Raw genomic sequence first — 18271 nt, 5'->3', positions numbered from 1 at the left:
TTCCCTCAGCAACGACAGTTTCATTTACTTCAACAACTCGCTTTTTACGATTGTCGTCCACGACAACTCCACCCCTGTCGCATCTCTAGACACTTCCGCGCGACTTCCGATTCGACTCAGCTACGTTACCGACTTCCGGCAGGTCTCTGACGACGAGGTCAATGGTCGGTTTATTGTCGAAATGGGACCGTTCTTTGACATGAATCGCGAAGTATTCTCGACAGACACTTATTACAGGTAATTTAAACACTTACGTAGTTTAAAAGCATAGTAAGTTCATTTGTATAAAAAGCTGTTTTTTTACGTTTGGTGCGAAAGAACGATGTGAAATGTTTAATTATAAAAAAAAATAATATATGTTTGGTGCGAAATAAAACTGCGTATTCAAAACTGTGTGATTTAAAAAAAAATTGTTAATCCAAATATTGGAAGCGTTGTACCTTCTTTTTAAAATATTTGTTTTCAGATACAAATTCCGAGTCGGTGAGCTACAGGAATGGTATCTTATTAACACAGGGCACATTATACCACACGTTTTCCATATGCACGTCAATCACTTTCAAGTATTGCAAGTTTTTTATTACTACATATACTTGGTCCAAACTGCCATTGTACATGCGTATAATATTGAATAGATAATTTGAGTATAGTCAATGAATTTAACATCCCATTTTACTCAGGTAATCAGCTACGAGCCTTTCGACGGACCGTATTCGGTGTTTAGTCCTAAAGACAGATCAGTTTGGAAGATGATTTCTAAGGATTACGAGACGTGCCACTTTCAACACAAATATTATAACGGTTAGTAAGTATAATCGCGGGTGTATGCCAACTTCCTTCAACAATTTGAAGTCTCGGTAACATTTATTTTGTTAACAAACACTATGCATCAAACACCTACTTAATCAGTTTAACATGGACTTTGCCTTTAAGGGAGTCAAATAAACAACAGTGCTATCTTTATCTTCGTCTCAATTTTACCACGCAGACCTTTGTTTGCGATGTTCCATGCAAACAATTGCAGTTGGTGTTGCTACAAATATTACTCTTTAACGGCCTTCACAGAAAGCGCCGATATTCCTCTTCCCGGAGACTTTACCATCGTTAACCATCACGAAGTATCACAAAACACTGGGCCAGGAACAATGGGGTATTATTCATTGGGGGAATTTAGAGATGTCATGTTGCTCCCACCTTGGTCAAAGATTAAGGTAAAAAAACTATTGTATAAAAATACCGTATTTTTGTTTGTTAAAACAATATGATGCTTACCACGTGTTGACACGCCTGGTCTGAGCGTGTTACGACATGAAATGATTTCGTAATTTATTGGCCTATATTTTATGCATTGTTTAGATACGATTTATGCCACATAAGTTCACTGGAAGAATTGTTGTGCATTGTCATTTGGTCGACCACTCTGATGACGGAATGATTATGGTAACGGAAATAGTCCATGCAGGTATCCTGTCTTTGTTGATAGCTTTTTTCATATTATTATTTTTTTAAATTGATTAATTACAAAACTTTGAAAAAAGTTGGATTGAAAATCCAGTATGAAACAAACAGACGGGACGTAATATAAAGTCCGCACATTTTCAAAGTTAAGGCTAGTAGATTTATATGAACTACACATTCCTGTTTATGTGTTAAAAATATACAGACGAACCGACTGCTGCCAACATCAGTTCTGGATCAGCTTTTCCAGGCACTTGCCTGAAATGTGACAAGTATTTGGAAGAGCCTAATCAAACGTGCAGTTCATGTGCAAGGTATGTTTGACTTTTATTGTTTCTTCTCAGGGTTGAGCAACTTTTATAGGGTAAAACAAAAATATTGTGGAGGGCGGTAGCAAAATGAACAACTGAAATATTCATGTTATAATTCTTTTGTTTGCCGAATTGTGCACTTGAAAAAACAGACCCCACTAAATAAAGATAATTTAATTGCCCTGTTGTGTGGAAATGCCGGATCAGGGGCACATAAAACTTTTTAATAAAACTGCTGCAAGTTGCGCCACAACGTTACGGTATAATTAAAGGAATAATATACAAGGTGCCTTATATAGGTGGATAGTATTTACAAAAGTAGGCAAAACATTCAAACTAAGATAACAAGATGCGTAAGTAATATTAAATCATCAACATAAGTTACCTGGTTATAATATAGGACATACAATACATAAACTGCCTTATATTTTATCTTAAGTTAAACCAACTCATAATCATTAAAACAAATATCAATTGACCTTTTTTACAACACATAATTTTCTGATTGTTTGGCCTTCCTGCAAAACTGAGAAATATAAAAAAATAATGATATTATAAGTAATTTTATTCCAGTGACAAATTTTTTTTTGTAATCGAAAAACAAAACAGTAAAAGGTTTGAATTGAGTTACACTAGTAATAACGGACTACCTTGTGACGGGTCCGTTTTGCCCCAACACTATTTAACGAATAAAACCATATAATTTCTTTAAAATCTTTCAACGTAAAAGGTCCAACTATTTCGGATTAGTAAACAGGCCCCTATGTACAAATTATTAGGCAAGAAAGTAACTTCACATTTTCTTGTTTTTTTATCTCAGGCTGCAGCCGACTGGACAATTTTTCGGGATTATTATTGTGCATGCTTTACTGTTGGCATTTATGAAACACAATTAAACTATCAGCACCTAACTTCAGAACCAAACTACCGCAATCACGTGGAATGTTACGTTTCAATAAACTTAATTTTTTGGTTTACTATACGCTTAACGTTTTCAATACCTTCTATGTTGTATACTGTTTTTGTTTTTGGAAAATTTTTGCATTGTCTAAACCAGGGAGTCGAACCGTATGAATTAAAAAAAATCTTTTAATCAATATTCAAATTTGTTCATAACATTTTAAACATGGCATAACTTGACTCTTTGAAATACAAGTTGTGACGTCATGCTGGAGTAAATCGCTTTTGTTAACAGGTTTGGGTTCGGTTAAGGTTCATGTTCTTCCAAATTATTCGGTTCAGTTACGGTTCGGCTGCTTAAAATCGTTCAAAAATGGTTCAGGTTCGGTTACGGTTCGAAAAAATTTGACCCAAAGCCGGTTTATAAAGTTCCGGTTCGGTTCCGGTTCGACTCCCTGGTCTAAACCAGTGCTTTTCAACATTTTTGCTAGAATGAAACCTTATAGAAACATTCCACTGGCTCAAGGAACCCGCGTGCAATAATTTGGTTGTCTTATGCATGCAATTAGCTAAACAATTTAGAAATTGCGGAACCCCTGGGCTGTACTAGCAGAACCCTGGTTGAAAACCACTGGTCTAACCAGTAACTATTAAAGTGTCTACAGTTGTTGTAATCAACTTATTTTAATGCTATTCCCTTTTGTAGAATAATACGAGTAAACTCATATATGTAGTAAAAAATGATACAAATATTTAAAGCCGTTATAGAATATTAATAATAGCCTACAACATTAAAAAAATTAGTAAAACATCATTTTAGTCCTGTTTTCAGTAGTTATGAAAAAGGCTAGACTAATAGAAATTTAACGAACAGATAATCACGCCAACATACCCTAATACAGTGGTTTCCCTATAGGTCGCCACGAAAGCTTTTGTGAAATTTAAATGGTTTGTGGAAATTAAAAGTGCGTCGCAACTTGGTTTTCGGTAAGCGAAAGGACTTAAAAAATGTCTTGCGTGGGCTAAGTTAGCATGTTCAAACTTTAAAATATACTATTTCAAAGATTAACTAAATTGTTGCTCTTTATTTCTATATAGGCGAGTGGCAAGTTTGGATATAAGTGCTGATCTCTAATGTGATACATTGTTTGCTTTTAATTTGATCTAATCAGCAAGTGTATTTCCGGAGATAAATGACTTTACATACCCTTGGAGACAGCAGCCACAGGACCAAAATTAAAACAACGTCAACGTTGGAATGAAGCACAGTTCGAAAAAAGACCAAACTAACACACCTAAAAAAATGGTAGTAACGCCTAAATCGGACCTAAACCCGTCGTAATCTGGCATAAATGGCCAAAAAAGGGCCTATACAACATTTTACCAACCCAAACATCAACTTCATTCCTAAATCCCCTAATAATTCCACCGTAATTTATTGCTACTTTGTGGTTCTTAGTGTGTGTGTTTCCACCCGTATCCTGATATATTTTACGAATTACGTGTTAATCAAAAGTTAATGGCAGAGCGTTTAATGTGTAATCAATTTGAAAAGATTTCGAGTCTACGCCATTTTACATTTAAATTTCATTTTAAAATTGTTCTATTGTACATAAAATAGGGAATTAAAACTTTAGGCTAGCCTACTGCTCATACCTAACTTTTAGCAACCTGCTAATATTGGAAACCGGAGAGATGTATAGTAACGCGAGCACACAAAGCAACAATGTTTAAAGCAAAATAATCTATACTATCGTAGTAATTCGGTCAACGTCCGAATAAACCCAGATATGCAGTAATATAAACGAGAGAATGATATCCAAATCGTCTCAATAAGACCTAAACCTGTCGGAATAAGTCCTAAATTCATCGGAATAAGGCCTAAACCTAAATGGTCAAAATAACGTCTAAAACTATAGGGAAAGGGTATGGGACGATCGGGGGCCATCGGTATGGTATCGGCCGTTTAGGGTTAGTGGAAAGGTAATGGGTGGGGTTAGAAATTTACTTAACGTTGAAAAAAATCGAGGAGTAGGCCTAAGTAATAAAGTTGGAAAAGGGGTTAGAAAAATGTTTTGAAGTCTTATTTTAGCCATTTAGATTCAAATGCTACACCATCTAAAGTCTTTAGCTTATTGGCCATCTCCAACTATACAATTTAGGTTTGGCAACGTTCGGTTCCTCTGTAAATTGTTAAATGTTTTGATCAAAACGTTAAAAAAATAGCACTGCCAGAATGCCCAACCGCATAACGTTTGGGTATTCTTTCATGACATGGTATCATATTACCAGCAAGTACTTTGTGGCTTGTTCGACCTCTTGTTTTGTAAGCAATCCACGCGGTACAATAACAAGTGTTCACATGTTTTGAAAGCAATCCAAATATTCGAGTTACAAATCACTCAAGTGATATTACACGTTTTAGATTGAAGTTAAGCTATGCAACGATGAGACCTACACGAGTTTATTATACACAGACTTTGCCTCGTATTTAATTTGTGCGTATAATATATGGCGCTTGAACTAAACTCTTAGCCACACCTTAAATCCACTGCAGTGTATTTGTTCAGTTCTTGTAAGTCGTAACAACTAGCAGCAAAGTCAAACGGGGAGTCTGATATCCATTGTATACTCTCCAGCCTATTCTGACATCATAAAGCGTATTTGTATTCTTTGTATCATTCATTGTTGCTTGGAGGGCGAGTTTGTAGTTATTAGCTAGCCTGGCTTACGTTATCCTAGCGGCCTTACTACTTTTTCGGCATAAAACGAATACTGCGCTATGTATGTAAGTGTTTAGCATTATGTATGAAGTGTGAAATGGAGTTGTTGCAACATACTGATGTTGAAGAAGCCAATTTACCTGAACGCTTTACCAAATCGACCTTGGAATATTGGAGACATTTACGAAATGCTGTAAGTAGCCTATCCTGTCAACACGAATACATCTGGCTTTTATTTGGGGTTTTGTAATGGAGCTCATTAAAACTAAAAATGTTATTAAAAAGTAGCAAAATATAATTAACAAGTCAATATGATTTACTATATATTTAGCAATTGAACTATTTATTCGTTTGTGTCGCACGCAAAGTACATCAAAAACAGACAAGACCAGGCCAGCAAAACGCCACAGCATATATATCAGTGGTTCTCAACCTTTGTTAAAAAATTACGCAACGGTCCCTAAGCAATTTTTTAATTGCTCACGGTCCTTAAAAATATACACAAATAAACTCAAAATAACACGTTGTTTTTAATTGTATCAATGGGACGGGTGCATTTGACTTCTCAGTTATGTTAACCTCTAATTAACGAATCACTTTATTTGAGTCTAGCAATCACGAACAGTTTTAAAACCGTGCCCACAGTGGAAGCGCAACAAGCTGTAAAAACGTAATTCTCACTACCACAACGCAACACTATGACGTTATAATGGACAATTTAACTTTAAGTGTGCGATAATATTAATGAACAACTAATGAGCTTGGTTTGGAAAAGTAAGTTGCCTGAAAATTTTATTGCACACAAATTTTTCTTCTTCAGGAGCGTCGTGTTGATTTTTTTTGTTAGGTGCTTTGCGGTCCCAGAAAATTGTCTCGCGGACCCCAGTTTGAGAACCACTGATATATATAATAGTATGACGTGTGGATGCGCGGGCTATTTTTAATTTAGTGTGACGATTGGGCAAAGCGATAAATTTTGAAATTGGTTTCTTTACGAATTGCGAATGTGATGATGTATAAGCTTGTTAGACAACATTTTGTACTTGTTAACAGCAGCAATTTAATTTCCGTCGTGTTTTATAAGAAAATTCACGAGTCTACTGGATACGAGTTTATTGTTGACACAAAGAACTTTCGACTTTCCGAACAACATCGCCTTGGCCTGAGCTATGACATAAAACGTTACAGGAGGTATATATTTACTATTTAATCTGTTTCTTTTAAGCGACAAGTCTGCCTTGTTACACAAATGTAATAACGTAATAATGGGGGGTGGGGCACGTGACCCCCCAAACTGTAGTTTTTCTCTATTTTAACTAAGTAAATGCTAAATTTCAAAATAAAGCAAATGTGGGTGTTTTTAAGTTTACTTTTCATGGCGTCACGTTTAGATGTAACTTTGTGACGTCACACTTTGACTTAACTTTGTAACGTAACATTTTGACTTTACGATGTCATCTCTGGAAAAACTATCACAGCAACCAGCTCAAAAGCGTGTGTCGAAGGTATGAAAAATAATAATGTCAGACTGTAACAGTTTCGTGTCCCATGTGTGTATATTAGCACACATACTGCACTAAAACCGAGCCAGTTAAAGAGACTCTTGGAAACAAATCAGAATCGTTAGATGGTTTTCAAAGTGAAAAGTTCTGAAAAACACATTCCTTGATAAAAATAAACGTCACGTTTGCGAAAATATTTCTTGAGGTGTAAAAGTGTCAATTTTCAATTTATTTCAATTCTTGAAAGACATATTTCACTGCTTTTTCCTGATTTACTGGATTTAAAAAATGCGATCGTTACCTCAAAATTACCAGTTTGGACTCTCAGTTCAGTTGGCGATTTGGCTTCAATGGACAGTTTATTTCAAAAACTGTACTTATACTTACTAAGGCCATAATGACTGTAGTTGTATAGAAAATAACTTTATTGTTACGATGATTTTCATTTTATAATGGACCGTGAATTATATTAAAAGGGGGGCTGCCATGTAATTAAGGTTGAGAAAAACAAAAAAGGTTGAGAACCACTTGTATAGCACAACAAGTGCGTTGCAATTAATTTCTAGTACGTTTTTATTATTTTTCAGGGGCAAAGATATTGTACCAGACATATTACCTAAAGTCAACCCCAACCTGCCCCTATATTTACAAGATGTGGAGAAATTCAACATCGAGTTGATGAACTGCGCAGATACACGCGTGAAAAACATTCTTCCAACAATGCAAGGCGAGTTAAATTCATCGCGATTTATAAATTGTGCTCAGCTAGAATAATAATACCAACAAAAACTAGAATGTACAGAAGGCATAAATCGCGAATATGTTTAGTTTTTTAGGCCTTGTATGTTAAGGTGGTAAGAATTGCTTTTTACAACGTTGGGGTTTGTAACGACCATATCGCTCCATTGGGATGAAAGCCAAGGGGGCAACGTCGCATACTCTAAGTTGGGGTGATTCAAGTAAACCAATGACATCATAACCTGAGGATCCTTTTGCGTGTGCTTAGCACTCGCTTGCTGTCAGGCTTTGTAATGACTCAGTCTATTTCTATACAACTGTCTTTTTCTCGTTTTCTGTCTTTTGAATTTAAACATAAGGGCGATAGTATAACGATTATATTTAATTTACTTTTTTCGCGCGTTGTCTTAAGCTACTATTTTTGTCCCGTTGGTTAAAATACAATTTCTGTCAATTATCCGGAATTTATTAGATTTGTCTTTATAAAGTGCCACCTAAATAAATCTTGAATTCAAATAGAGACCAACAAATGGGTCGCAACCTATCGGTTGAGAAACACTGCTTTAAGGCTTTAAGCCAGTTATTCTCAACCTTTAATGGCTTACGGCCCCCCTCAAAAAAGATAGATTTTCGGCACCCCGACTGGAATTTGGGTCGACTGGAGTTGACTATATTACTAAAATGTCACTATAAACGGGTCTGGAACAACACAATCACCTTAAATCATGTAGGAAAATGTCATTTGATATAATGGTCTTTAATCGTACGTAAATAGTTGTCTCAAGAAGCTTACCAATTGAGCAAAAATCAGATACCTAAAAAATATTAAATATCTATCGGTACCCTTGAGCTTTAGAAATGGCACACCAACCCCGATTAATTAAGAACCAGTGCAAGCTATTAACATTTATTTTACCTTTTCCGACAATATGTTCATGTCGGGCGAAAGAATGACAAGGCCATTTTTTAACATTATTGTACTGTGCAGTGATCACCCAAGAGCAGCAGGTGGCAGCAGAATCGCATAAAAAGTGCTGGGAACACGGACTTGTGCTCACGGAGCAGGCGTGTTTAATTGACCCCAAGTGGCGAAAGTCGGCCGAAGACGAGTGTGTTCAGGAATCTGTCCGCCAAAATCAGGCCAAATCATCTTTTGTAATGGCCGGCGTCCTTCATCACTGGCAAAAGTAACACCATTAAAGACTTTTAACAATGGTGGTAAAGCAGAACGCTTTTTTTATGGAGTTATTAAATGATTTACACCTGCGGACTGGCATTGAAAAGTTACACTTATTATTGAATACAAAAACATACTTTCTTTTGTTAATGTTACTGTTGCGACTTTGCAACATCAATTTTTAACAAGGGCCGTGGCAATTTTGTATAGGGTTGACGTATTTTTTATTTTCTTTCCTTTACAAACAGTGTGGTTACTAACAGGCAACAGTAATTAGCGCTTAAACTTTCCTTTGCACCATACTTAATAGCTTATGTTGCCATGAGGACAATAAGAACAAATGTTTCTGGTTGTTTTGTGGTTTATAGTGTTAAATACAGGTGTTAGTTTATGTGATGTTTCGTGACGAAAAAATAATTAATTTGGTAAAAAGCTATCCAACTGACGCCTTACAATTAAATTTTATCGACTTAAAGAAGATGCAAACTTTAGGATTTTGCGTATTTGCTTTTCCCTTTACAGTGTATTCAGTAGTAGTATCGTGAACGGCTTTTTATTTTTTTACAGCTTGTTATATCAGTTTTACCTGGCTTTCCTTTTTTACAGTCTAAGAATACTGGTAAAAATATATTTTTTCTCTGTTACACCTAACCACTAGAGAAGTGGTTCCTAACCTTTTGGGGCTTACGGCATACTTCATAAAATATAAATGGTTCGTGACAATCTTAAAAGCCACAATAAACTAACTTGAAACAGCAGGCCTATGCCGATGCAGTACAAGACGTAGAAAAACATTCTTCTTTGTTTCACTGCAATCGTTCAACAAAATGTAACAAGAAACTCCTGCACAGAGCGAAAATGGAAATTTAAATTCGGAATATCTCTGGGTACCCTTGAGGTTTCAAAACGGCACCCCGGTTGGGCACTACTACTGTTTAAGAGCATATAATCGACAAATCTGCGGATTTTTTAACCTGCAGTGCTAAATGTTTCAGGTCATGCACAAATATTTGTGTCTTTCATTTTACTATTACAGCTTGATAAACTTTAATTTTTAGTAAACTTGTGTCACAGTTTTAAATGCGTGTATAAAAGCAGTAACGAGACATGATTTGTATGTCACTGGCTAAGCGCACAGAAGAGTTTCATGCGAATAAAATGGGCCACAAACTACTTTGTAAAGTTTATGACAAAACGTAATAACCAATATTTTTAATTTAGACGATGGGATAAAATTTTGTGATGCGAAATATTGTTACGATCAGGTTAAACAAAATCTAGTTATTTATTATGAAATAATAACTAGGCCTATATCAAAAAACATAAGCCAACATCTTATTAATACAGATTAATACACAGCAAATTAAAAGTACAAAAATTCCCCAACTCTTGATTAAAATGTAGAATTAGATGTTTAAAAGTAAATAAGGATGGTGGTTGCATTTTACAACGTTAGGGTTTGTAACGACCATATCGCTCCATTGGGGTGAAAGCCAAGGGGGCAACGTCGCATAATCTAAGTTGGGGTGTTTCAAGTAAACCAATGACATCATAACCTGAGGATCCTTTTGCGTGTGCTTAGCACGATGGTGGTATCCAACCTAATTATTTAAATGATCAGTAAGGTTCACATTAGTCGTGTGCAAAGTTTCACTCCAATACAAATTATGATTGTTAGTCATTATTCGAAAGGGCCGTAGTTCATATAGCTATAGCAGCGGCCAAAGCATCGTTTTGAATTTTGACGACCATTCAAATAGTGCTATGAATGGATCCCTGTTGGACAATGGTTCTGCTGCAGCACCGGGTAACCAAGTTTGTCATGGCGTCGCGCAAGTCAGACATGTAATAGCTCATCACAAACGGTGAGATGACACAGTAAAAGAGCGCAACAGCGTAAGACGCCATTACATAGTCAGTGCTGATGGTGCCAGTGTATACGATGTCGATTAAGAGCACGACCACACTGGGAGTCGAACAGGTGACGAATAGAATTGAGATAAAGAACATAAGTTTGATGGTGACATTGTAGCGGCCAAAGGAGCGAAAGTGTGAAACCTTCGAAGTTCGTATTTCTGCGGTATCGGCCTGAGGTGGAAAGAAGTAATTAGTTGATGTATGAAGCCAATCCCTTGTATTAATATGGATAGGCAGTATTATTTATCTGAATATAACGAGTGCGGTGGCCCGCACTGAGTATAGGATTGCAACCCTTGCGCATCCTATAAGCCTAATACATATTTATTGTTGGGTGTTTCTTGAACTTTATTAAATCCAACTTTAATTTAACAACAAATCATTAGGAACTGAAAAAAATGTATTTAAAAAAATTTAAAATTAATCCACAATGAAACGCTGCAGAATATCATTTTTAAACTGCTACAAAAGTTTTCTTCATAACTAAAAAAAAGCTAATAAAAGTTAAAAATAATAAGAAATTTATGTCTTACAGTCTCATCATTTAACATACTAGATTACTATTGACTTACGAAAGCGTTCGAGTAATCCAATCCATTGTTAGATGGCGCCTCAGAATGCATTGAAATGTCTTCAGCTACCGGTATGTAAAAAAATTATTTTTTTTATTGTCACAAATAAAATGATTATTATGATATGAATATTTCTGTATGCAGGCGTCCTCATTCAAGATTAGTAATTTTACAAAATTAATGTTATATAGCAGGGGTGGCCAACCAGTCAGACAACAAGAGCCGCATTCCTTACTTGGTAAACCGCAAAGAGCCAAATCCACACATGGAAAGAATATCACTCTACTTATTGCTCACTTTCACAAAGCGCCCGCATGAAACGTGAAAAAGAGTGCCTTTATTCGGTTAAATAGACAAATATTTAATTTAAAAGGAGACTCGGCACATTCGTTAAAAATTGAAAAAAAAATGCACATTTATCGATATAATGTCATTTATCAAGATTATTTAAACAAATAACCTGAAAATCATTGCTTCACAGCTTTATGGCTGTTTTGCGAAGTGCAAAAATCATACTTTTTGCGTTTATCATGTTTTAAAAGTGTTACTAACAAAACATGGCCTTAAGGGAAACAGCCGGAGTCTTTACCGGCAAAAAAAATAACTTTGCCAAATAAACTCGACACATTCCAAGATATCATAAGTGCAACATGAACGCAAGAGGCGCAAAAAACTTGGTCAAGGGCCGCGTTTTGGCCACCCCCTTTATATAGGCTTGTTTCACAATAGTGATACATTGTAAAGCAGATGTTACTGCGCTTAAGGTTGACTTCACTTACATAAAGCATTTTGCTGTGTGACAACGGACAAGTTAGTCGGCACGGTGCGTTTTGCGATGCGATGGTACTTTCGCAGTGTTGCAACGAACATTCCCAATATCACAACAGCCAGGACAAACCACAGCACAACAGCTGTCAGAATGAACTGCTGCGATAAGGGTTGATGAAGACCAGAACACCGGCGATATTTGTCTACAAATTATAAATTACAGTTGTTTGTGTTGGGTCAAATGTTATAATATATATCCACAACTGGACCAGCAGAGTCCTATGAGTATTATAACAAAACAGACTAGTGCATGTTCTTCTGCTTTTTAAAGTAATATTTAATTCTTGAGCAAATTTGTATGTAGGCTTTTTTAATACTGGCGATGTAACCTCAGGTTCACAGCAGCAGGCCTTTGTTTTGTGCCCGTGATATAAATGCTCTGAAGAGCAGGTTTATGAAACATGTTAATCGCACAGAATATAAGTTTTTTATCTTTGGATCGACCGGTACCGGTAAAAAGTAAGCATATCCTATTGATATGTTTACCTTCGCTTTAAAATTGCTTCAGTTATGGCCTTATAACTTCCGTGGGTGTAAAATTGTATTGACGGGCACGCGGTCTAATCCGAATATACATATTTTGCCCGTCGCTATAAAATGTTCTAAACCTCTATTTTGATGGATAAAACCTTCGTTTTCATATCCTCGTTTACTGCTTTCTTTTTTTAACTGAGTCTTACATTTAAAAGCCTCTAAATTACGAAACTTTAGTTGTAAAGCCTAATTGGGCAACATTCGTTTGTAAATTTTCTATAAATAATTATTTTGCCTAAATAGATATTTTGCCTCTTATTCTTATGTTTTCTTCGTCGTATTTGAGCAACTAACTGGTAGCCTACATTAACTTCATTATATTTAAGCTAAAGTTAGAATTTAGATCTTACTTGTTTGACAAAGAAAAAACCCTTTGTCGTAGTAGCCCGAAAAGCATTGGCATTTGTCCACACAATTCCAACCAGCAACGCAGGCCAGCGACAGGACAAAGGGGCCAATCCAACAGCTGCTTATAAACAAAGCAGCTTTGTAGTGTTTATGTTTTGCATTTTCCTGTAAAATAAGAATACAATAAACCAGATAACGTAAAGTATAAATTTGACCAATCTAAAGCTTTAATCAAATAAACGAACTGTGTGGTGTTCACAAGGTTCCTTTTTTTATGTTTTTTATGTTATATATAACTTTGTGAGGTGCGACTTTGACGTAACCTTATGACGTCACGCCATGACGTAACTATGTGACGTCATCCCTGAAAAAAGTATCATGCCCCCCAAACAAAATTCCTAGAGCCGCGAAAAAACCGGGGTGCCATTTTTCATCCTCAAGGTACCAAGGGTAGCCTAATTGGCAACCCTCGATACATTGTTTTGTGTATGTTCAGAGTACAATAAATTAAAGGTGGAGTTGATTTAGTTGTCACAGTTCTGTTTATAGTCGCATTACAGTAAATAAAATCAATACGACATAGTGAAGTTTGTTATATGTTAGCTTGTTGCTGACACGAAATGAATTTAGTCGAATGCGTAACTTGTCAAGACAGTGAGAAATTAAAACAACTACATGCTAATTTCCTTCTACACTCGTGTTTGTTGTATAAAATTGCCACGATATAACATACAGGCTATTAAAACAAGAATAACTTGTTTATATATATCATAATACGCTTGTCGTGTTAGAAAGTTCCGGAAATACTGAATTCCTTATATGGACTATATTAGTAATGTATGTTAAATATACGGATATTAATTTTCTCCGCAGGGAATTTATATTTAGCGACGGGTCCATAGTAGGCTATGACACATTGCCATAAGATACGAGCGTTAAAATATGCTTTAAACTATTTAATCTTTAAAGTGACGCATTTAACGGCAAAATAACTGACATGGCCTCTACACGCTTTTAGTTAAAACTTCCCCAGGATCTCAGGATATTGTATATTCTCATGCTTTCCTTTGCTATCGTAAGGGTTGGTATACGTATGGTACAAAGCTCAAGTGCAATTAAACGAGGTTAAAAATATTTCAGGGGCTAATTAGACGTTTGGCTGAGACGTTATTCCCTCACATTTGTATTAACTGTTTCCAAACTCTAAATATTTATAACGAAAAGAAGCAGAAATAAAGAAAAACAATTTAACAGATTAAACCCCCTAACAAAACCTAACAAAATGGAAAGAGAAGTTATAAGTGTAGCTTAAGCGATAGCCAATTTATAATATTTAGGTAGTAAATCCCAAGTATGGTACTTCGCAAAACACATTTATAAGATACTCCAAAAACAGTAAAACACTGCTGGAAAACACAGGCAACCTTGAATTAAAAAGGTGTTGTGGGTCAGTACAACATACAACTGCTTTTACTTCTACAAGTTTACCAAAAACAATAAAAAACAAATTAAAAATAGCATTTTGTCCCATAAGTCAATATAACATTCAAACATGGCTCTTGTACACACATCTCACCTATAGTCACCTTATAAAATCTGCCTCCACCTCTAAAAGAATCGCGGTGTGTTTTGTCTATATTGGGTATCATCGAAGCACGATTTTCTATCAATCATTTAAACTTTTAACCCTTTTGGCCTCTGTGGTATGCTACTCTTCCTCAAGCAATTTATGTCACCCCATTTCAAGATATTTCGACTTTTTTGCTAATATTCAATAATAATATTATTAATAAACATTGTTTCAAAAGTTTCCGAGTGTTCTTTACGGACAACTTATTGCAACGAACTCCTAAATACGCCGGAATAATAATTCGTAAAATGTTGTCTTTTTTATATCGATCGCAATGGCCTGCACTTACAATAAAACCTAAAACAAAATTATAGTACTTATTGCTTCGACCTTCGCATGAAATTTCATCAATCGAAGGTCTCATGTCCACACCTAATAGATGTCTTGGAAAATAAATTCGAATTCACTCACGCTGCTGTCACTTTCCAGTCTTCGCCTCATGACTCCAGGTCCTACAAAGTACGTGCTCTCACGGATGCCATAGATAAGGGCCGACACGCTACTGCTCATAGTCAGGTAGAGGCAAATCACGAAGCTGCTTCTTAGAGCCCACCACCGGGTCATGTGCTGATGAAGGGCGTTGCTGTGGTCGATTCTGTGAAAAATAACACGACTCTGGAATTCTGCACACGAAGTAGAGCTCTCTAATTGTCACCCGTAGGCACAATGTCAGGGTCCTTTCGCACAACTATCCACTATTGCCAGCAGGTATACACAGGCAATGAAACCGTGGCAGTGACTTATTATTAATTAATTATTCAACAGATTTGGGAAAAGTATCATCAAGCAATGAGCAAAAAATGCTTCTACCGCGCTTTGATAAATACCTCTCTTTAAATTTAGATTTGTGCTCTTCCGCGATTGTAATTTTTAACAATAGCTTTTACTTTGCTCTAAATATATAATTTTGAAAACTATCAAACATAAATATTTAGGCGCAGAATTCATATAAAAACATGATCTTAAAGTCTTGGATTAAACGGTCTTTTGGATTACTAAAATGCCATATGCGTTTACATATACTGTTAACTTGACTACACAACCCACAAGAACGTAAGTCGCTCACACGTGAGTTAGCTGCGGTGTATACATGACTTCGAGAGCCAGGCCTCTGTTGATCATGCTAAGAGCGGAAAAAATCCCGAACATGACGTTGGCCATTAGCAAGCTGATCACGTATGCGTACACAAAGTTGTTTCGCAGTTTGGCGCGTCTCAGATACACCGCCAGCACAAAAACCAAATTGATCAATACCTGTCAAATAATTTCATTACGGTTATATGGTAAATTGGTGGAAAAATAATTATGGGGTATTACGAAAACATCTACTTTACCGAAGTGATGTCCGATATGTGTCGTTTTAATGTGATACCGATAGCAAATAAATTTAACAAATAGTATCGCAATCCAATCGGATACCCAATTACGCCAAGTCCATACAAGTAAGAAATTATTAAGACCAAAAGTTTAGCGTTCAGCAGTTGAGTAACATCCAGAATGTTTACTCACTATTTTGTTGATAATTTAATCTTTTCAGGTAGGATTCGCTGCGTCGAATCGCAAATAATCGCTAAAATTCCGAAATCATTTTGGTACCAGATGGGTACTTATATCACCCTAGTACTGATTTAATATTTTGGTCCTAATTTAATGTGTGTTGTTTCTTTTTCTGGCAAAAATGAAAACTCGCGTTCCAACTGTACAACAGTCAACAAAAAAGAAGGTAAAAAAAATATAGCAGAGCCAGTACTCTTACTCCCTAACAATCTGTTGTTATTACGTCGGTTCCTAATTATTGATTGGACTACTAAAAATTAATTATAGTGTACCAGGTTTTACCTGCATTAATGGTATGATCGACAATAGTGCAGAAAGCTGGTTGATTGTTGGTTTGCATGTGAGATTTGATTCTGGCTTCACTGAATTGTTAAACATTTTTAAACAGACAACTTTAAACAAGAAAACCTTATGTTTCTATTGGTAGATATATGTATGTATATATTAATATATATACATGAATAAACATTTACTGTTTCAGAATTCTTACGCATGTATACTTTCGTTCTGATTAACTGGTCTAACTCTTATCTGTTCTACTGTTTACAAAGTGTAATATACGATACTTGCAGCTAAAAAACAGCAGCTATTTTTTTGTCCACCTGTTTATTTTACGAGAAATCCAAACGCTAATGGGGTAAGGTTTATAACGAGAATATATATCCAACTTGGCAGATTGCTATCTAAAACACGGCCAAAAATTATAACCTGCATGTGTTCGTCCCTTTCACCCATTTACGCTTTCATTCATTAGATGTGTTAAACTTCGAAATAAGTAAAAGCTGACTTACGGCGATATAGCTGTAGAAATATATATCATACTTAAAGAACAAACAATCTCCTTTAAGGCACAATAAAAACAACGACAGATTTAAAACCTGCGAAAAGACGAATGTAAGTTAACGAAAAAGGTAAGTAAGCGAACTGACGCACTTCATGCGCTTCTTCATAGCTTATAGAGCAGAAAAAACAAGAGCACGCTAATAACGAAGACCAAGCGTTCATCGTCACATCCCGTTATTTAACCTGCAGGAAGCTATTGTAATTAATTTTATACTTTACTTTAGGAGTATTCGTCCAGGAGACGCTTAAAAATTCCATCGCCATACTTTGTTTGGAACTTCAACAAAAATAGTTCCTATGCGAGGCATCACGCGATGTACTGACTACTACAAAAAATGTCATGATAAACTAACTAACGTGTTTTTAAAGGTCACCCTTTTGCCTCGCTGGTAACTTCTGGTGTGCTCTCGAAAACTATTTATAGCACCAAGGGTTTATGTTGCCCTCGTATAATGTTACTAATACAAAGCGTCCCTCAATTAACAAGCAATTTATTGCTTACACTTAACAAATAGTAGCATAACGCGACCTGAATATCAATTGCACTTCTCCCAACATGGTCTCCTTAAGCCAGGAAGTCGTTCATACCACTGCAGAGAAAATAACCATGTATCCGCGTTTTCAAAATCGTGCGAGGATAAACTTCAAGACCAATCACCCTTCCGCCATAAAAAGATATTTGAGGACTCCATAAAACAAGTAAATATATTTGGTTTGTCTCAACGTTAAAAAAATTGTAAAAAAATGTTATTGACAAAAACAAACACCAGTTCCTTTAAACCAGCCAGGACGTGTGCCTAAAAGACGCTGTAAGATTGTTTCAATGCTGACTAGGGCCTGTAAAAGTCAATAAAGTCAAATTTTTTAAGAACCTCGTCTGTCCACGAATCAAAGAATAAAGTTGTTTTTAGCACCTAGAGGACTGTTTCTACAATAAATTAAAAAAATTTCGAAGTATGGCTTTTGACAAAGTTTTTGTGTTTCTTAAAAAAATCATCGTGGAAGCATTGTATAGCAGGAACTGCGACACAATTAAACCATATTAGCCCATAAAAGCAGGAAATATGTCACAATGCCCACTTGGTCAGCAGTAACTTTCATCGCAAATTGTCCATTGTTTATTCATTGTTACGTATTTAAATAACTCTTATAAAATACAATGGGTAAATAAGGGTGAACCGTTAAAAATGGATGATAGCTCTGCAGTAAGTCGACTATCGTACTGAACTGTTA

At 35.8% G+C, this 18271-nt stretch overlaps 2 protein-coding genes across 2 annotated transcripts; one reads left to right on the top strand and one right to left on the bottom strand.

Moving 5' to 3' along the window:
- Window positions 1-5146: 5146 nt before the first annotated feature.
- Window positions 5147-9061, top strand: LOC146136610 (uncharacterized). The gene is made up of 4 exons (XM_083395802.1): window positions 5147-5585; window positions 6477-6583; window positions 7482-7621; window positions 8621-9061. Exons 1-4 carry the CDS (start codon window positions 5478-5480, stop codon window positions 8821-8823), a joined length of 558 nt encoding a protein of 185 aa, XP_083251928.1. The 5' UTR covers window positions 5147-5477; the 3' UTR covers window positions 8824-9061.
- Window positions 9062-10456: 1395 nt separating this feature from the next.
- LOC146136609 (uncharacterized) lies at window positions 10457-16608 on the bottom strand. The gene is made up of 7 exons (XM_083395902.1): window positions 16478-16608; window positions 15705-15892; window positions 15050-15233; window positions 13011-13173; window positions 12078-12269; window positions 11299-11363; window positions 10457-10897 (listed from the first exon to the last, which is right to left on the bottom strand). Exons 1-7 carry the CDS (start codon window positions 16571-16573, stop codon window positions 10562-10564), a joined length of 1224 nt encoding a protein of 407 aa, XP_083252028.1. The 5' UTR covers window positions 16574-16608; the 3' UTR covers window positions 10457-10561.
- Between the last annotated feature and the right edge of the window lie 1663 nt (window positions 16609-18271).

Source organism: Ascidiella aspersa, chromosome 8 (genome assembly GCF_963924565.1).
Source record: "Ascidiella aspersa chromosome 8, kaAscAspe10.2, whole genome shotgun sequence".
Lineage (NCBI taxonomy): Eukaryota > Metazoa > Chordata > Ascidiacea > Phlebobranchia > Ascidiidae > Ascidiella > Ascidiella aspersa.
The sequence above is the reverse complement of the archived record's forward strand: the minus strand, read 5'-3'. Positions and strand labels throughout refer to the sequence as shown.